Here is a 21756-nt window from a genome sequence, read left to right on the forward strand (position 1 = left end):
ATGTGTGTGTATGAATGTATGAATGTGTGTGGAGTGAGTGTGTGGAGTGAGTGAGTGAGTGAGTGAGTGAGTGAGTGAGTGAGTGAGTGACTGAGTGAGTGAGTGAGTGAGTGAGTGAGTGAGTGAGTGAGTGAGTGAGTGAGTGAGTGAGTGAGTGAGTGAGTGAGTGAGTGAGACCAATAGAACAGGGCAGGGGAAGGGGCCATTATATACAGGTTGGTCATCCCTACTGTACATTGTCAGTTGCAAATGTAACAGTGATGGAATGACTCAATAGTGTGGGCTAAATGGCATGCAATAAGATATCATATTCAGATATCCTTAGTTGTTCTTAACACGCAACTGTGTAATAGGGCCATTATTTCAAAACACTACCATTGATTAATGAATAACAACACATTAACCAATAGGTTATCACAAATTATAAACTGGGTGGTTCAAGCCCTGAATGCTGATTGGCTGACATCCGTGGTATATCAGACCTTATACCACCAGTATGACAAAACAGTTATTTTTACTGCTCTAATTACATTGGTAGATTAAAAAAAACATGAGCTGGCGCACACTCAGAATCATAGTTTGTGTGGAGGTGCTGACTAAGACGAATAAACTATCAAAATAAAGAAAGTCGCACACTCCATGTATAATCTCCCAGCAATTTAATGGGTATTTACCAACGTTTCAGCACAGTGATGCCGAAACGTTGGTAAATACCCATTAAATTGCCTGGAGATTATACATGGAGTGTGCGACTTTCTTTATTTTGATAATTACATTGGTTACCAGTTTATAATAGCAATAAGGCACCTTGGGGGTTTGTGATATATGGCCAATATACCATGGCTAAGGGCTGTATCCAGGCACTCCGTGTTGCATCATACATAATAACAGCCCTTAGCTGTGGTATATTGGCCATTTACCACACCTCCTCGAGCCTTATTGCTTAATTATACAACGGGTGGGTTTAATCCTGAATGCTGACTGGTTGCTTCTCGGGCATTATCACTTAATTCAATGTTAATGTATGTCATCAAATATGTTAAAAGATATTTTAAACACAAACTTAAAAAAAAAACTTGAACAGACTTACACGGCATGATTTGTTTGAGAACTTGTTCACGAAGTCAAATTTGCCTTTCATTTCTTTGAGGTTCTGATCCAGGACAGCCTTCTCTTCTTTCCCTGTATAGTCCGGGTCCAGGAGAACATAGACCCGCCAGTTAGCCGAGTCGAACCCCCAGTGAACTGTCCGGTTCTCTAGTCTTTTGTGACTATGGACCACAAACTTGTGAGTGGGGTACATGAGTCTGCAGTCCATGCATTGGATACAGGCGGTATTGGGACTGGTATACAGTTCTGGGACAAATAACCCTTTACACCTACCAAAACATTCGTGGTATACTTTGAAGCTTTTTTCCGTCCTCTCCAACTCTAGGGAGCCAGACAGCTCTTTGTTGCAGTGAGGAGGGTAGATACCACAGTAAATGAGGGCATTGCAGAGGCGCTCAGCATCCGTCTGGGTGATCAGTCCGCATGATGGGGCAGAGAAGGGCAGGATACCCACGACTTTGAGGATCTCCAGCTGGTCCGCAGTGCACCGGGAGCAGTAGATATGCAGGTCGTCGCACACCGAGTTTATCTGCTGAAGCGAGAAATCCCGCAGGACACTGTTGAGAATCTGCGGCAGACACAGCCGTTTCTCGCCGCCGACCACGAAACAAGAAATTGTCTCGCGCTCCAGGACAGTTTCGCACCTTTCGATGGAGCGGTCGGATGGAATGAACAACGGCCCCGACAAAACCTGGGGTGTCAGGGGAGGCATGGCCAGCATCAGTTCAGCTGTTTTTCCATCTTTGTTGAAGAGAATTTCCTGGTGCCACCGAGCGGAGAACGCCGCTGGTCCACCAAGGGAGCTCCTGGAACTCAAATGAAACTGCTTCAGAGTTTGCTGAAGTCCGGGATGAGGCTGAAAGCTTGATGGAGCCTCCATGTTTTTGCCACTAGAGAAGTGAGTTCAAATTTACGCGATCTATTTTAATCAGTTGTCTTCAAAATCCACCAAAAGAGCATTTCCATGTCACTAGAGAATGTCACCACCGGCCCTGGTCGTTATCTGTTAAAAAAATGAGGATAAGACACTATTGAGATGAAATACTCTTAACTCTCCCCAGTCCACAGATAAGAAAGATAAATCCGTCGGACCACTCACAAAAGAGCGTCAAAACGATACAATGTTTATCTTCTCCAAAGTAGTCTCTGGTTGTAATGTCTATGTCTAGTCTGCACGATGTGATCTCAAATATGCCAAGTCTGAGCAGTCTGGCGTTCTCTCGCTCTCTCTCTTTCCCCTCCCTCTCTCTCTCTCTCTCTGTCTGTTTGTTTGTGTCTGGTTCAGTCATTGAATCCCGGCCAGGAATGTGACTGACTCCCCGGGCTGGCTGTTCCCTGAACGAGTTGTCCCTCCCCCTCATACCATGGCAGCTGCAGCAGCAGCCACAAAAACCTAGTAGACTGGAAAGTAAGGGTGGAGTCTGACCTCAATGGGGAGAATACATTAATCTCAATTGAAACTATTAAAACTAGTTCCAATGAGCCTTTATAATGCATGAATGTACCCATGGCAGTGTTCATAAATATATGTGTGATACCACAGTCTTGGTGTCAGTGGTATCTACATTGAGTGTACTAAACATTAAGAGCACTTGCTCTTTCCATGACATAGACTGACCAGATGAATCCAGGTGAAAGCTATGATCCCTTATTGATGTCACTTGTTAAATCCACTTCAGTCAGTGTAGATGAAGGGGAGGAGACAGGTTACAGAAGGATTTTTAAGACTTGAGATAATTGAGAAATGGATTGTGTATGTGTGCCATTCAGAGGGAGAATGGGCAAGACAAAGGATGTAAGTGCCTTTGAACGAGGAATGGTAGTAGGTTCCAGGCGCACCGGTTTTTGTTAAGAACTGCAACGCTGCTGGGTTTTTCATGTAGAGTCCATGCCCCAATGAATTGAGGCTGTTCTGAGGGCAAGGGGGGACACATCTTTTTTGTTGTTGTTGCCTAAATAAAATTTTCTTGCTGGCTCTCTTTTTTGATTATTGACCTGTGGAACACTCTCCATGTATCTACAATTATATATACATTTGATAAGTAAGAAATGGGCTTTTCAGTTTTTTTTTTTTTTATCTCACAAGACTTAGATTAGACTCAGATTAGTAATGGGGGTTAGTTGTAACAGGGTTATTTGTATTGCAGTGTACCTAAAATTATATTGTATTTTATATGGTATTTAGACACATTCACATAATGATATCAAATTTCAAAGTGCTGTTATTGTGAAGTAGAAACATCTAGGAGCAACAATGGCTCAGCCGCGAAGTGGTAGGCCACACAAACTCACTGAAAGGGACTGCCGAGTGCTGAAGCGCGTAGCGCTTAGCACGTAAAAATCGTCTGTCCTCTGTTGCAACACTCACTACTGAGTTCCAAACTGCCTCTGGAAGCAACGTCAGCACAATAACTGTTCATTGTTGGGAGCTTCATGAAATGGGTTTCCATGGTCGAGCAGCCGCACACAAGCCTAAGATCACCATGTACAATGCCAAGCGTTGGGTGGAGTGGTGTAAAGCTTGCCGCCATTGGAGCAGTGGAAACGCATTCTCTGGAGTGATGAATCACACTTCACCATCTGGCAGTCCGACGGACGAATCTGGGTTTGGCAGATGCCAGGAGAACGCTACCTGCCCCAATGCATAGTGCCAACTGTAACATTTGGTTTCCTGTTTCAGCATGACAATGCCCCCATGCACAAAGCGAGGTTCATACAGAAATAGTTTGTCGAGATCGGTGTGGAAGAATCACCCAACATCGGTACCCGACCTCACTAATGCTCTTACGGCTGAATGGAAGCAAATCCCACAGCAATGTTCCAACACTCGCTAATGTAGGAACATTGCCTTTACATTCCAAACACGCTGTAACACTGACATACCGCGATACGGATTGAATAGAGCCCTAAAATAGTATTTTCATAAATAAGCAAAAGGAAAAGTGTTACATTTAGCCCCGGTCTTCCCTAGCTCAAACATGATCTTACAACGTTTTCCCCCCACAGTGCTAAACATAAATAAGTACATTTAGTTATCAAACCCTAATCTCCAAATGAATAGTTCACACAAAATATTACTATTATTATGAAATTGTTTAATAGTCACATTAGGTTAAATTATTTCAATTGGGTATTTTGGGTATTTTACAGACACCTGCAATTACAGCAAATCCTAGGGGGTAACACTTTAAAATAACTTTCATGAATATTCCATTATGGATGCTTAGAAATGTTTATACATGTTCAATGCTTATGAATTGTAATTATTTTCCGCTAATGCTTAGGCCTATAAATGCTTAAACTATTAATAACTATTTCATTATTTGTAAACATGTAGGCCTGTTAAAGTTATAATAAAGTGTTACACAAATATTTCTATGGTCAGCTGCCAAAAGTCTTTAATAGTCTACTATTTAACAGGCAGAACGACATAACAGAATAAGTTGAATATTCGATGAATAATTTGTAGATATAGCCATGAAAAGTAGGACCTCATTGTGCTTTTGGAAAAACGTGTACTACAAGTTAGTGTACACTATAGGTTTATGTAGGTTAATGTGAACCCCTGAAATCAATAAGAAGCTATGATTAGCGTCCTATGCTGAATTATTTGGTGCATAAAATATATATTTCCTTAACACTTCAGATAAGATTTGTGTTACTAGTTCATTATGCCAATTATTTTGCTAAATATTTTGCAACAGAAACATTTTACTCCAATTGGAAAACCTTTTGCAACAAAAACTAGCGTTTCAATGGTCAAATTCAGGTAGGTCCCTCCCGGTTACGTTCTGCTTGCTTCCGTTTAGTTCTTGAACGGTAAACAGTTTCCGTTGGAAGACAATGAGTACACACCAGGACGATGTTCAGTACCCAAATGTTGAACGTTACAGATATGCAACGAATAGAGCCGAGTCGATTCTTTATTATACGTCAGAGGCGTGTTTGTTCCTCATAGCGTATTACTATCTGAAAATTCCAAAACGTTGGGTCTTGCTGAACGCACCCCAGTTTGATGACAATATTTTGTGGCTTTTCCCCTTTGTGACGCTCTACACATGATATAACCAGGGGGTTTTCACTACGCCGATGTTTTGCAACAGAAAACGTTTACTCCAAACGGAAAAAGTTTTGCAACGAAAACGATCGTTTCTATTATACAATGCACGTAGTTCCTGGCCTATTACGTTCCGTTTGCTCGGATTACTTGCGTTTGGTTCTTAAATAGTTTCCGTTGCAAGACGTAATGAATCCATCCCTGGGCCCAGTTTCCCTGGTTTGACGGCATGGTCAGGAATAAACTTGCACCCAGTCCTTCACTTTACGTGGGTTCATTAAAATACCACTAGAGGGTGCTAAAATATAACTTAAGAGCCGGAAAAATAGGAAGCCATAGGAATTTTATGGCAATATAAAAAAATGACAATCTTATTATATAACCGTAGGTCAAAGAACATTCTGGGCAACATATTGTTTGTTTACACATGTAACGTGAGAAGGTCAAGATTGAAATATTTAATGTTCAGTGTGAGATTGTGATGCATCTTTGATCCATACAACACAAACAACTCAGTCAATTTTATTTCTCAAGAATCCCCAAATAAAGATTTGCACGTTAAAATAAATACATTGATATTTAACATTTTTGAAAACAATTACCCCAATACCTTTCATTACTTATTTAAATTTGTGTCAATACAGAAACAAGCACATAAACGCAAACCAATTCTACAGACCAGAGGTCATTCATACAGTGCTATCTATTGAATTTGGTCACCTACACTAAGTACATATACAGTACACCCCCCCCACTCATTTTTTAAAACTAGGAAAGTCATTTAAGAACAAATTCTTATTTACAATGACTGCCTACCCTAACCTGTGTGACACTGGGCCAATTGTGAGCAGCCCTATGGGACTCCCAATCACGGCCGGTTGTGATACAGCCTGGACTCGAACCAGGTTCAGTAGTTACGCCTCTAGCACTGCCTTAGACTGCTGCGCCACTCGGGAGCCCAATAGTTCAATTTTTTCTCCTACAGTGTCAGATGTCAAAAAATCTTTAATAAATAACTGCTGTTAAATTCTAAGAACATTATGCTTCTCCAATGATCTTCCCAAACATGGTTTTAGTTAGTTGAACTGGGTCAGTACTAGAAAGGTACATTCATTCACGGTCCACATAAGTAAAGAAACCTTGAAGCAATCTTATCAAAATGCTCTTAACGCTGTAAAAATGTGCATAGTTAGATAAATTAGCAGAGATAAAGTCTTACAGTTTATTTGGACTTCAGGGTATTCTACCTGCTATTCCCTTGAATGTAAAGCTGACGAGACAACACTTATTCCCTTTCATTGTTGCTGCAGTTATAGAAAGCGGACATTTTCATGATTCACATTCAATACTCTCCAACTGCCAAACGTCAACACAGAGGACAGAGGCCAGTCAACATAAAGGTATTTCATTATTCCTTGGCTTCAGCATGTCCTCTACATAGTAGTACTATAAAACACATTCTCAAAAGTTGTGCCATTCTTTGTATAAACTGACATGAAACTACCATTTTCATAGGGCATTTGTTTCCAGTAGTCCATGAGCAATCACAGTGTGGGGGGACAAACTGATGACATGGATTGTTTCCTAATAGGCACATCTGCTGATACAATACAATGACCAAGGCACTGTTATGACACCATTTTATGCATTCCATCTGAAAAGGTTAAGGACATTTTCTGGATGTCAAGATGTATTTGTGCACAAGATAAGAATAAGATAGCTAATTATCTTCAAAACACAGCCACAGTGTTCTAAACAGATAGCATAGTGCACATAAAGAAGCCCTGGAATAAATATGCCATTAAGCAGATTTCAATAAACAAGTCAAGTTAGAGCAGAGAAACATCTTGATTCAAAGCAACAATGTCAGTGTCTTGGTCTCAGTGTGAAGGAAGAAGACTCCCAAGCCAGGCCTCTGGACTCAAGGCCCGTGTATCCACAAAGTGTCTCAGAGTAGGAGATCTGAACTAGGATCAGTTTTGCCTTTCAGTTCATAATGAATAAGATTGCATGGACAGATCCTAGATCAACACTCCTACTCTGAGATGGTATGTGAGTTCAGGGCCTATATTCACAAAGCATCTGTTATAATGGTTCTGCTTTCCAGAAATGGTATTATTATTAGTCCATCTGATCCAGCAATAGTGTTGTTTTACTCAACATTGAAAAACAATGCTTGTAGTCCTCCCAAGCCCGAGGGCGCTGTCAGAACTCAGGCATCTTATCGTCATACTGTGGTGGTGGCGTGATGGGTTCAATGGTCACCTTCACATCAGTAGGGTTGTGGACTTTAAAACGGAAGTCCTTCAGATGGAGTTTCTCTGACTTGATTCTGCGTACCCTGAGCGGCCGTAGTATCCGGCTAGCCCGACTGCTGCTGCGGGTGGGGGGGTTGGCTGCAGCGGCGGGGGTGGGCTGGGGATCCAGGGCCGGAGTAGTGGGAGGAACATCCTCTGAAGTGACTGCTCTTGGTCCCTCCCCCTCGTTTTCCACAGCACTGATGAGGTCTTCGTAGGAAGGCAGCTGGGAGGTGCTGTGGCGTAAGTTGCTCTGGCGTATGGGGTACTGGCCACTGGTGACCGCCTCCTCATAACTGGGCACGTCGTAGGCTGGTGCTGGCTCCCCTGCACTACAAAAGAATGTACAAGGACGGCGGTTTAAAATAAGCAACATTTTAGCCATCATTTACATTTCATGTTTTTTTTAAGGATACTAGAAAAGCCTAAAATAGCTAAGTACTGCTTCTTAACTGATCATAATCACAAAAACATCTATTGCCAGAACAATAAGAGGTTTTGTAATGATATGTTTCTGCTATTGTTGTAAACCTCACGAAACCTCACTAGCCACACCGGCCAGTAGTGGTAATAAGTGCACGAAACCTCACTAGCCACACCGGCCAGTAGTGGTAATAAGTGCACGAAACCTCACTAGCCACACCGGCCAGTAGTGGTAATAAGTGCACGAAACCTCACTAGCCACACCGGCCAGTAGTGGTAATAAGTGCACGAAACCTCACTAGCCACACCGGCCAGTAGTGGTAATAAGTGCACGAAACCTCACTAGCCACACCGGCCAGTAGTGGTAATAAGTGCACGAAACCTCACTAGCCACACCGGCCAGTAGTGGTAATAAGTGCACGGCGTTCAATGTTTCTTTTTCTTTTTTCCTCTAATGGACTTTTATTCCTTAATTACTAGTGGTATGTACTGGTATGACATTTGGTGCTAGTTTTGAGAGTACAAAACATTAAGGACACCTGCTCTTTCCATGACACAGACTGACCAGGTGAATCCAGATGAAAGCTATGATCCCTTATTGATGTCACTTGTTAAATCCACTTCAACCAGTGTAGATGAAGGGGAGGAGACAGGTTAAATAAGGATTTTTAAGCCTTGAGACAATTGAGATATGGATTGTGTATGTGTGTCATTCGGAGGGTGAGTGGGCAAGACAACTCAATATTAGGAATGTTTTGTACACACAGTGTAGATAAACTGGTGCTTTAACATCTATCAATCAAAAGGGAGGCATGTTGCAGGCATCATCCTAGAAACTAGGTTATATGGGTTAATAGTGAAAACGAAGCCTCTTTCAACCCCTTCTTGGATGATTAAAATAAGTCACTGTTAGTGATTATCTAAATTGTTTAAAGCACTCACATCTCTCCTGCCTCCCCAGCCACATGGTCCACAAAGGGGACCTGTGTCTCCTGTCCTCTTTGGCTCCCCCTCCTCTTGTTCCTCAACCCCAGGTAGATGGACAGCAGCAGCATGGCCACCCCCGCCCCCACCAGCACATAGGCTATTGATGAGGTCTTCGCTGTTTCCCTGTCCTTCTCTCCATCCCCAGCATGGTCCACTGGTACAATAACACTGAAGTTGCCCGGAGGCTTGGTTGTCCGGGGAGCATCCCCGGGCACCACAGTCCACACGATCATGACGATGCCCAGGGCTATGAGCCCCACCCCCAAGGCACACAGAGCATATGAGGAGCCAGACCGGCTGCCCCCATAGCCGGAGCTGTCTGGACCGCCACTGGAACACATCACCTCCCCACGTGGACCCACCAGAAGTGTTACACAATCAGATACAGCAGACTGGGTAGAGGAGGCTCAAGGGATGAACCGTAGACCTAACCTGCAATGTGGGAGAGAGGAAAGTTGTTTTCACATTAAGGAGCAGGAATGTAGCAGCACAATAAAACTGGCAAAGGCTCAGACTAGCTGAAATCAGATGACAATGAACAACTTCCTGGAATAGACACAATGTGGCTGGGAAGGGGGCCAAAGCCAGAGAAGTTCATGGAGGGTTACATTAACCTGTGTTTTAGTTATTCACAAATATATTTTACATGATAAAGAGCCGCTGGAATAGTGCCAATCAAAGAGAGCTGAATTAATCATGTGAATGAGCCAATCATTGACCAAAAAGCACCAGGAAATAATGTAGGCCTATACTATTGTAGTGAAGTTCGAAGAAATCTTCCTCAAAACTACAAAGTCCAAATTAAAGGCTAGCCCTGTGATTTGAAATCCATTCAAATGTATTGTTGGAGGTAGTGTGCATGGCAACTTAATATATACCATGGTAATTTATCATTGTCCTGTCTTTAAATACTTCACTTTGTGAATGTGTTGGTATTTCGAGTGACAATATATTACCCAAACAATGTCCTGAACATTTCTTTGTGGGTCTAGCCCTCCTAAATCATGCTAAACCAACACTACACTTTGCTCAGGCTGTGTTGAGGTTGTATTACTATAGTATAACCAACAGAAGATTCTAAACTGCTGGCACTTCCATTTGTTTCTTTTCCGTTTACAACTAGAGCATTTCACATTGTAATTGTCAGGAAGAGCATTTCACAGTGTAAATGGTAGATATTCACAAAATGACTGTCTCATAGTGATACCTCCATATCATGCTATGAGTCACTTAACATGGATTCAGCAAACACTGACAGTACTTATTCCTTTTAGCTCCTAATGCAGCAGAGGGCCCCTAAACAAAAACACACAGAAATCTGTCACTAAATAAAATAAATAAATATTCCTGATATGCAATGTTTGGTGATAAGTGTATTCAACATAAATCATTGAATGCATAACTGTCTAAAATACATGTATGCCATTCACACGTACCTGTCAGCTAATATATTAAATGGTTTGACTTGTTGGATCACTAGAAGAGATGCTTCAGGTGGAAATAAAAGACCGGTGGTGAAAAGTGTGAACAGCTTTGCAGTGCAGGTCTTAATATGCACTGAAGACACACTATCCAACAAAACCTTAATGTGAAGGATGGCAGTTGAAGGCATGCACTGCACCTATCACATTAGCACAGACAAGTATTGACATGAACGTTATGGTACAGTGAAGCATCAGAAGCATGAATGTATGAAAAAGCCTCCTATAGCAACAATGTTCTTGGTGTGCTTTCAAGGTGACAAGCAATCACATTACACTAAAGTAGCCTTTAAAGTTTGGGTCGTGACGCACGGACCTGTTAATGGTGGGTAGCGATGTGTCAGAGTAAATGTATAATTATTTAATTACTAATCATTAATTACTGGAAGTGATTTGGCCAAGTGCATCTGCGCTCTCTGCTTAGCAGCGGTCTCTGCTCAGTTTGGCATCTGCGTACGCGAGAGAGGGAGGTGCCTGTGTGTTTCTTGAAGATCACGCCGCGACACATACAACGCAGCCGATGATGCGCTGTCTGCCACTCACTTGTCATTCCCACTCGCCATCACTCACCGTTGTTATCAAATGGACTCATGCTAGCCACAAGGTCTGACTGAGCTCAATTGTCATGAAACACATATACAGTGATGAGTTTCTCCCTCTTTCATACACATTTTAAAACGAGGAGCGCACACAATGTGTTTTGTGCGGGGAAGTGCATAGTAATGAGTCTCTCAAAACGAACAAATTAATAAAACGATATGTCCTGACCAAACATCCACAGCATGGTGGTAAACCCAGGGAGTTCTTTCAGAACAGGGCATAATGCTTCAGGAAACAGTGCTTCTGACAGTGGAAAAGTCAGCTAGCAAGGCATTGTTGTCATTTTATAACAGGTAATAAGCAGAAATAAGAGAGTACTAACTCTCATAGTAATAGATGGGAGTTTCTCTTTCAAGCAATCCCCTGGCCTTGTACACAGCTAATAGATAACGTTCACCAAAGCAAGCTAGCTACTGAGTGCAATCCTAGTAACAGTACAGAAGATGAAAAATGTTCAGGCCTACTGTAGGCTGAAAGAAAGTCCAGGTTGGAACTGTTGCTGTTAGAATACATGTAATAATTTTGTATTCTTAACTGGAATAAACTGATTTGAAGCAAGATGCTGTTAGAGGCAAACACACTCACACAGTTCTGGGTTGTTCATCTACAGCAGGAAGCGGTCTCCTGCCTGACTGAGAAAGCAGTAGATGTTCTGGTCCAGTTTGGCACCACATACCTATAGGAGTCAGGGTTCTCAACTCTGACATACTTAAAAAACAAGTACAGAAACAGTTTCAAGGCTGACCATGACCTCAGTGTTACACTGTCAAAAACAGAGCCCAGAATAGACATGAAAACTTCAACCAGCCACACACCTCTCATTGGGATTGTGTGTGTGTGTTTTCTGGTCTACATCTGTGTGATGTGTTAAATCAGTTTATTCCAGTTCAGAATGAAAATTGTATTGTATTTTAACAGCAACAGTTCCAACCTAGACAGATATGTAAGAGTTTTTTTTAATGGGGAAAATAAACATGAATACATATTTCATTTCATTGTTATTGTCTATATTGCATTTGTTTTAGGCATAAATAAGGGTAATGAAATGTACTGATATTTATGTATAGTCGCATATTTTCCTAAGCTTGGGTCCCAGGAAAACACAGAATTTCTCATTTGGGTGCCAGGCTGGAAAAAGTTTAAGAACCCCTGCACTAGTCAGGTGCTCTACAACAAATACAGACGTTGCAAAAAGTGCAGTCATCGTGCAAGATTCTGTACAACAACAGACTCAATGAGAATATTCTATTATGCCAAGCCAGAGTCCCCTGTTTCAAGGCACTTAAACAGTAAGTTAGCGTGTGGCACAAATCAACAACAAAAAATTCTCACGTACACAGTTTCCAGCAGGTATAAAAGGTGCAGTGAAATGCTTACGTGCTAGCTCCAACCCTGCAGTATAATAATAATCAAGTCAAAATTAAAACAAATAAAAAGTAATTACAGGAAGGTAGTATGCATAGTAATACAACTGATATGTACACAATAGGATATACACAGAGGATACAAAACATTAAGAACACCTGCTCGTTCCATGACAGGCTGACCAGGTGAAAGCTATGATCCCTTATTGATGTCACTTGTTAAATGCACTTCAAAATCAGTGTAGATGAAGGGGAGGAGACAGGGTAAAGAAGGATTTTTAAGCATTGAAATTGAGAAATGGCACATTTTTTGCCATTCCGAGGGTGAGTGGGCAAGACAAAAAATGTAAGTGCCTTTGAACGGGGTCATGAAAGTGTCAGCCAGGGATAACTGTTAATTAACATAAAAACATTTAGCATCTCCTGGCTTCCTACAAGCCACTGATGCAGACCTTTGGAACCTCTACATTTTAAATAAGTCTAATAAATCCATGTAATATAGCCTACACCATCACAATAAATCCATTATTTATTTTAGACAAGTCTAAAGAAACATATGTAGAAAATGTAGTCTATTTCAGGAGAACAGAATAGCATACTCTGAGTTGTCCTTATGTTAGGTCCTGATGTGGCCATGCCATATGGCTGTGGGCTAAACTAGTTCATTTAGCAGACAAGATTTGCTTTGAATTCCGTGGCATTATTTTATAGTATGAAGAATATATCTGAACATAGCTGAGTAAAATAGAAAGGCTATTTTCTCCAAACAATTTGAGGGAGTGCACCCATTCTGCGCTGAGCGTTTAACAAAGAAACAGGTACTCTTACACTATATGCTTAGAGTTTATGTAACTTTAGTTGTGATGTTGGGCTATATGTTTTGATTTTAATACATTCTAAGGCTGCATGATGCGACTAATGATGATTTGAAAAAGTTGCATGAAAAAGGCATAAGCTCTGCTTTGTTTCTGCACAGGCTGTACACACTTCAGTCTCATTCAACATTTGACAAGAACTTGATAATGCCTAGAATTTCCCGACTGCATCCCCTTTGTGTAGCCGTAATGCCCCCTAAAAAAATCCATGCCTTTTGCAGCCAGTGGCCGTTGTGCCCTTGGGCTGAATATAATCATTATAATTCCCAACTCCCTGCTGCGTGCCGAATCACCTCTCCTTCATGTGTTCGGGTCTTTCGCACAGGCTACAAGTGAAGACAGACACACCGGGGACGCAACTGAGCGTGTCCTTATTCAATTTCGAGGCGCATATGGAAGATATTGGAAGAACTGTCCACATTTACTTTGTCAGCCAACAAGATAAGTAGGCCTAATGAACAGCAAAAGCACTAGACTACAGTATGTCAATCTACCATCTCCCATAGTGCAAAAGTTGACCTATTCTATGCAATAAATAAATATTCCAAAACATAGTCTGGGACAGTTGTGGGATGCAATAGATCCCAAATGAATACAACCACTAGCGTCAAAAAACCTGTTTTAAGCAATGAGCCTGACGCAACAGATCAGAACATTTAGCTTAAAATGTTGATAAACTATTAGGCTATTTCTTCACATAAGCGCAGCAATACACACAGGGCAGAAGGCTAAAGCGCGAATGTTCCATTAGCAGGAAAACACCATTCTCAAAAGGGACCACAATTGCAATTACGTATGTAATGCTTTTATTATAAAGGTGCATTTTTATGGTGAAAATTATCTTCCCTTAACTTGAAACTCACGCGCTGTGTATGTATGCCAGTTAGGCTCTAGTCTATACCCGTTGTAAAGTGGATTAATGGGCTTCATTTTAAAAAGTTATTTGGCCACTTTAGTTGTGATACAAACCTTATCAAAACATATAGGCCTATGGGCTAGGCTACATGAGGTGTGCGACTGAGTTGAAAAAGGTGGCAAAAAAAAAAAAAAGCATGCAATGTTTCTTGCCTTAAGCTGGGCATCATTCACAAGTGATCGGCTAATATTGTCACCCATCAGACTATTCTTGATTTAATTGTGTTTTTACATATACTAAATAATGTGTGAAGTTTTTTTTGATTGGGAATGGACCATTATCATGCACTCATCTCAAAATAAGGGCAACACGTAATTAGCGAATGGAGGACACTTTTCCTGTGGTTCATTTTCATGCCAGCCAGGTAGGTAGGCTTTACTGTTGTAAAGAGAAGCAATGTGTTTAATATTAGGAAAGTTGAGAAATATAGTAGGCCTAGCTGACGGGATCCTCTTTTTAAGAGGGCATCACTCTTTTTTCTCACGCTATTGCATAGCCTATAGAAATGTTGTGCAACATGAGCTCAGGAAGTGCTTGATTAGATTTTCGATTACATTTGCATTGATGTCAGAGTGATTAGAGTGACAATAGAGTGCTGAGTACCAGGTAGTTAACAAGTTTGGTAGGCTACTAATGACCATCAGCAGCATCAGAGCTTGGAGAAGCCTAATTACCGTGACTAAACAGTCATGTGGAGTTTGACTACCTTTATGACTCATGGTGTGGCTGTAATGCTATTATGGTGACCATATTACCGGTTTGTATCAAGAACTGCAACGCTGCTGGGTTTTTCATGCTCAACAGTTTCCTGTGTGTATCAAGAACAGTCCACCACACAGATGACATCCCGCCAACTTGACAACTGTGGGAATCGTTGTAGTCAACATGGGCCAGCATCCTTGTGGAACGCTTTAGACACATTGTAGAGTCTATGGACCGACAAATTGAGGCTGTTCTGAGGGCAAAATATTATGAATGCTTTCCTAATATTTGGTATTCTCAGTGTACATCCAAGCTTAGAGCACAACCTCCCTCTACCTTGATACAAATGTAATGTTATGTCACAACACTGACCGTAATAAGATGTCACAACACTGAAGGTAATGTCAGATTTAAGTGATAATGCCCTGTTCGGTTGCCAGACGCGACCCATTCGTTCAGTCTTTTTGTTCTGTATCTATGGACGCGACCTAGTTGTTTGCTCTAAATGTTCCATTGCCATACTGGCTGGCAATGTTCTTTTCCCTTGCTTGCTAGCTAACCAACTACGGCTAACTTCAATCACACAACAGTGCAGACAGAATAACAACGAAGTAGCTGCATTTGCATAAGCTGATTTCTAGTGACATTTATTTGGATACATTAATAACAATGAGCTAATGATGTGCGATTTCACCTGGCATAGAAAATGTGCTCTCACGTCAGGACACTTTGAGAGCTAGCCAACAACACAGCTAACACAATGCCTTCCAACTGAAGCTGGAAAGACAAACTAGCTTTGTTTGACATTTCTTTCTATGTATGTATGCATGTATGTATGTACAGTTGAAGTCGGAAGTTTACATACACTTAGGTTGGAGTCATTAAAACACATTTTTCAACCACGCCACAAAGTTCTTGTTAACAAACTATAGTTTTGGCAAGTCGGTTAGGACATCTACTTTGTGCATGACAAGTCATTTTCCCAACAATTGTTTACTGACAGATTATTTCACTTATAATTCACTGTAATCACAATTCCAGTGGGTCAGAAGTTTACATACACTAAGTTGACTGTGCCTTTAAACAGCTTAGAAAATTCCAGAAAATGGTATCATGGCTTTAGAAGCTTCTGATAATCTAATTGACATCATTTGAGTCAATTGGAAGTGTACCTGTGGATATATTTCAAGGCCTCCCTTCAAGCTCAGTGCCTCTTTGCTTGACATCATGGGAAAATCAAAAGAAATCAGCCAAGACATCAGCATTTTTTTTGTAGACCTCCACAAGTATGGTTCATCCTTGGAAGCAATTTCCAAATGCCTGAAGGTACCAAGTTCATCTGTACAAACAATAGTACGCAAGTATAAACACCATGGGACCACGCAGCCATCATACCGCTCAGGAAGGAGACGCGTTCTGTCTCCTAGAGATTAACGTACTTTGGTGTGAAAAGTGCAAATCAACCCCAGAACAACAGCAAAGGACCTTGTGAAGATGCTGGAGGAAACTGGTACAAAAGTATCTATATCCACAGTAAAACGAGTTCTATAATCGACATAACCTGAAAGGCCGGTCAGCAAGGAAGAAGCCACAACTCCAAAACAGCCATAAAAAAGGCAGACTACGGTTTGCAACTGCACATGGGGAAAAGATCGTACTTTTTGGAGATATGTCCTCTGGTCTGATGAAACAAAAATAGAACTGTTTTGCCGGACATGATGGGTAGATTAACAAGATGTTTATCTTTCATTTGCTGTATTGGACTTGTTAATGTGTGAAAGTTACATATTTCAAAAAAATATTTTTGAATTTCCCACGCTGCCTTTTCAGCGGAATGTTGTCAGGGGTTCCGCTAGCGGAACGGTTAATGGCTGTCATAGGAGAAAACTGAGGATGGATCAACAACATTGTAGTTACTCCGCAATACTATGCTAATTGACAGAGTGAAAAGAAGGAAATAAAAATATTCCAAAACATGCATCCTGTTTGCAACAAGGCACTTTTTTATTTAATTTAAACTTAATTTAACTAGGCAAGTCAGTTAAGAACAAATTCTTATTTACAATGACGGCCTAGGAACAGTGGGTTAACTGCCTTGTTCAGGGGCAGAACGACAGATTTTTACCTTGTTAGCTCGGGGATTTGATCTAGCAACTTTTCGGTTACTGGCCCAATGCTCTAACCACTAGGCGACCTTACAGTAATACTGTAAAACATTTCTCTAAGCAATTCACTTTTTGTCCTGAATAGAAACATATGTTTGAGGCAAATCCAATAAAACACATTACTGAGTACCACTCTTCATATTTTCAAGCATAGCAGTGGCTGCATCATGTTATGGGTATGCTTGTAATCGTTAAGGTCTGGGAAGTTTTTCAGGATAAAAAGCTAAGCACAGGCAAAATCCTTGAGGAAAACCTGGTTGTCTGCTTTCTACCAGACATTGGTAGATTAATTCACCTTTCAGCAGGACAATAACCTAAAACACAAGGCCAAATCTACACTGGAGTTGCTTACCAAGAAGACAGTGAATGTTCCTATGTGGTGAGTTACATACAGTTTACTTAAATCTGCTTGAAAACCAATGGCAAGACTCGAAAATGGTTGTCTAGCAGTAATCAACAACCAATTTGATAGAGTATTGAAAATAAAACACATAAATATCTAATTTACATAAGTACTCACATGTCCGAGTCAATATAGGTTAGAATACCCTTTGGCATTGATTACAGCTGTGAGTCTTTCTGGGTAAGTCTCTAAGAGCTTTACACACCTGGATTGTACATTATTTGCCCATTTATACTTTCTAAATTATTTAAGCTCTACCAAATTGGTTGTTGATCATTGCTAGACAACCATTTTCAAATCTTGCCATAGATTTTCAAGCAGATTTTTCAAGCCCTTTGAACAGGGTATGGTAGTAGGTGCCAGGGGCACCGGTTTGTCTCAAGAACTGCAACACTGCTGGGTTTGATGGTCAACAGCTTACTGTGTGTTTCAAGAATGGTCCACTATCCAAAGGACATCAAGCAAACTTCACACAACCGTGGGAAGCATTGGAGTAAACATTATCCAGCTTTCGACACCTTGAGTCCAAGCCTAATGTTACTCCTTAGTCCAAGGACCTTGCATGTTCTGTTTAAAGGGCGAATTGGCTCTGGAAGACAAAACAGACAGATCCTCCATCTCAACATGAATTGATTCTCAATTGTGGTACAGTTCTAGAAACATAAATCCCTTTACTTCCATATCACATCAAAATAATTTCACAAATGCAAAACACACACACTTACTGTACATGGTTTAAGCCATTTTTAACACAGTTGCAGCCGACAGTATTTTTCAGTGACACCTTTGTGGAGTCTCGTCTTCCATTTACACACGTGTTCGGAGATGCAGATAGCTAATTAGCACAGCTAGTCCACCATCTTCCATTCGATTTCTTTAAACAAGCGCTGTAACATGGAAATATGGCCTTGTGGAAACCCTATCCCTATAAGAAAGGTGTGTATCAATTGAACTTAAAAATATATATATATTTCTCGCTGATATGAAAAATAAGGTCCTTATGCTTCCAAAACCATACCTTAAACAATGTGTGTTAATGTTCAGACTGAGCGTTGCGCCTCCTAACAAAACACCCCCTTACAGAAGACGCCTTTTCCAATGACTCTTACTTTGTGAAAAATGTAATCTAACAGACTCATTAAGGGCTAGCTTCTAAGGAACATTTACACGATTTTACAGGCTGTGTATATACCAATTAACTGTATTACATCATGATTAAATCAGACTACTACCAACTTAATGTAGCAATTTGACTACAATTCTCCGTCCCGAATCCCAATACAATGTATCGCTGCCAGCCATTTGAGCGAAGGTGTTTGTAGTGGGGAGGAACTGAAATCATGTTAAACTCTGTGGCATTAGATCACTTGTAACTCTTGACATCTTGCCATAAGAACTGTGCCATTTGTGTTATCAGATAACACGGTCTAATACTTCACAGAGAATATAATAAAGTCAGTCTGAACACTGCTCAAACTGTCAAGGTGATTTGCAATTTGAGACGGCCTTACCTTAGTCTTTCCAGCCGTGAACGCCCAATGACTTCCCTCCCAATCGAATACCTGATGTATCGCAGGTGTCTTCAAAATTATGATATTGCTACCCCAATATCCAGAATGTAATCCTGCTATTTACACAATCGAAAATATGTATTAACGTGTGTATTTCCCGCGATGGTAGTCCCTAAAGAATTCAGGGAATATGTTAGACAGGAACTTTGTCCAACTTCCCCCCTGTTGTAAAGCGTTAACTCTTTGCTCCTTGGTCATAGAGCACGTAGGCTCACTTTTTATAGGCAACCTGGTCTCATAGATGAGACGTAACATAGTAATCTGTGACCGTCAAATTAGTATATGTTACGTTTTGTATTTGGTATGGTTACATAAGACAGAAGGTTACTTAAGGAAAAAACGAAAGTAGGGTGGTTAGTCAGGGTGGATGGGTGAGCGTATAATGTGAAAGTCTAGTAACCCAAAGGTTGTGTGTTCAAATCTGATCACAGACAACTTCAGCATTTTAGATAATTAGCAACTTTGCTACTATTCAACTACTTAGCATGTTAGCTAACCCTAACCTTAATAACCTAACTCCTAACCTGCTGATAATATTGGCTGGAACGAAGCGAATGGAATTGGATCAAACACACGGAAACCATGTTTTTGATATATTTGCCATTCCACCCATTCCTCTCCAACCATTACCACAAGCCCGTCCTACCCAATTAAGGTGCCACCAACCCCCTGTATACTTTACCCTAACCACTAGCCTAGCTAACATTAGACACCTAGCTAACAACAAATTAGAATTCGTAGCATGTCATGCATTTGTAAATTCGTAACATATTGTATGAATTGCAATTCGTAAAATTTCTTACACAATTAATGATGGACATTCACAAATTAATACATACCATACTAATTGGAGTGTCCTGGATTTAAGTCTACCCTGTTTACATTTTTTTATTTAACTAGGCAAGTCAGTTAAGAACAAATTCTTATTTACAATGACGTCCTACCCCGGACGACGCTGGGTCAATTGTGCGCCGCCCTATGGGACTCCCAATCACGGCCAGGATGGATTCGAACCAGGGTGTCTGTAGTGATGCATCAAACACTGAGATGCAGTGCCTTAGACCGCTGCGCCACTGGTGAGTCCAGATTGTATGAAGAGCATTGCGTATGCTGGAAATTCCCCATAAAACTCAAATAAACTTGTATTGACAATTCTATTCCCCCAAATAGGCCTGTCTGAGAAGTTCCTGAGCAGACTAAATTAAAATAAAATTAGAACTACTCGATTTTCTTGTGCTTATAATAAACTGAAATAAAGTTCATTTTAGATAGCATTTATATATTTTATTATTGAGTACACTAAACACAAGTGCTCCATAATGTTAAAAAAATTCAACAGTGTCACAATGTACATTATTACTTAATAAGCATCTATTTGAAAACATACAATATAAACTCTCTTTCTCATTTAATGGAAATTGCCCCTCTGTTCTGTTGTCAGTAGTCTGACTTTATATGGATGGGAATTGCTTGTTTGAAAGTAGATTGTGACACCATAACAAAGTCAACAGTATAGTGTGTGTTTTCCGTAACACATAAGCCATTGATGTTCAAACCACATCTCACAACCACAGTTAACTAGTTTGAACTAGTCTAATGTTCCCGCTTTGTATCTCTATATGACTGTGTTCACTAGGGTGCTGGGGTGACGCCCATAGCTGACAGACTTGTCAGAGACATGGCTGTGGAATGCAGTGGTGAAATATACTGTTGTACTGTTGTACGGTATACATCAGGGGTGTCAAACTCATTCCATGGAGGGCCTAGTATCTGCGGTTTTTCATTTAAATTAAGACCTAGATAACCAGGTGAGGGGAGTTCTTTACTAATTAGTGACCTTAATTCATCAATCAAGTACAAGGGAGGAACAAAAACCTGCAGACACTCGGCCCTCCGTGGAATGAGATTGACACGTGCTCTACATACTGCATACAGCTCATGCACTCTTGCTACAATCATGTGTGGTAAAGATAATTTAGTTATTGATAATAAAACAAAGATTTCCCTTGACATTCTGTCCTGTGAAGACATTCTAAACTATGGTATTATTTAACTGTTCCTTTGTTTGAGGTCCTTCATTTTCTGCAATGCAAAATGTACAAACATTTACAACATTGTAATCTCTGTGACACAGAGAGACATAGCTAAATCTTTACCTTCTAATGAATTGATTAGTAATATTGTAATAGAGTATGTTCCCCATATTTACAGTGACACATGGAAGTGAAGTGCTTTTATTGCTTTCAGTAAAGTTAAGAATATTTATGACAAACATATCAAACTGTAGTCTGTATTTTTATTACATTTTTTACCTTTAACTCTGCATTGTTGGAAACTGACCTGTAAGTCAGCATTTCATTGTTAGTCTACACCTGTTGTTTACCAAGCATGTGACAAATAACATTTGATTAGGTTTTTATCTGTACCTCTTAGCCACATTTGAGCTATTTGAACAAAGAGAAAGCTCTGCTCCCCCACACCTAATTCTCTTCACGGCGTTGTCTTTAACACAAGGCCAGTTAGTTATCTCTCACAATATAGAATGTAATGATAAAATGATGGCGGGTTCCAAAGAATAGGTTTCAAGTTCCAAGTAGTGGTCATCTGCAACTTTTGAGCCAGGAAACCCAGGCATGCCAACATCAGACCCCTGCAGGGGGAGGCAGGCCAGACAGTGAGATACAGGAAACCCAGGCATGCCAACATCAGACCCCTGCAGGGGGAGGCAGGCCAGACAGTGAGATACAGGAAACCCAGGCATGCCAACATCAGACCCCTGCAGGGGGAGGCAGGCCAGACAGTGAG

General features: G+C 40.8%; 2 protein-coding genes across 2 annotated transcripts in view; both read right to left on the minus strand.

Annotated features, from left to right (window-relative positions):
- LOC120059126 (ski oncogene-like) overlaps nt 1-2273 on the minus strand; it is a 54769-nt gene extending 52496 nt beyond the window's left edge. Inside the window, exon 1 of the mRNA XM_039007948.1 lies at nt 1091-2273. Within this exon, the coding sequence (XP_038863876.1) occupies nt 1091-1990 (900 nt within the window). The 5' untranslated portion in view covers nt 1991-2273. The remainder of the gene's footprint in view (nt 1-1090) is intronic.
- Nucleotides 2274-6037: 3764 nt separating this feature from the next.
- On the minus strand, nt 6038-19100 carry LOC120024452 (transmembrane protein 51-like). The gene is made up of 3 exons (XM_038968701.1): nt 18892-19100; nt 8830-9306; nt 6038-7796 (listed from the first exon to the last, which is right to left on the minus strand). The coding sequence occupies exons 2-3, from the start codon at nt 9213-9215 to the stop codon at nt 7373-7375; spliced, it is 810 nt and encodes a 269-aa protein (XP_038824629.1). The 5' UTR covers nt 9216-9306; nt 18892-19100; the 3' UTR covers nt 6038-7372.
- Between the last annotated feature and the right edge of the window lie 2656 nt (nt 19101-21756).

Source organism: Salvelinus namaycush, chromosome 2 (genome assembly GCF_016432855.1).
Source record: "Salvelinus namaycush isolate Seneca chromosome 2, SaNama_1.0, whole genome shotgun sequence".
NCBI classification, from domain to species: domain Eukaryota; kingdom Metazoa; phylum Chordata; class Actinopteri; order Salmoniformes; family Salmonidae; genus Salvelinus; species Salvelinus namaycush.

What these genes read in the sequence shown, in the direction of transcription:
- LOC120024452 (XM_038968701.1), bottom strand. Translation starts at nt 9,215, where the DNA reads ATGTGTTCCAGTGGCGGTCCAGACAGCTCCGGCTATGGGGGCAGCCGG. An exon ending in GCTGGGGAGGCAGGAGAGAT is followed by an intron (nt 7,797 to 8,829) that starts GTGAGTGCTTTA and finishes ATTCTTTTGTAG; the next exon opens with TGCAGGGGAGCCAGCACCAG.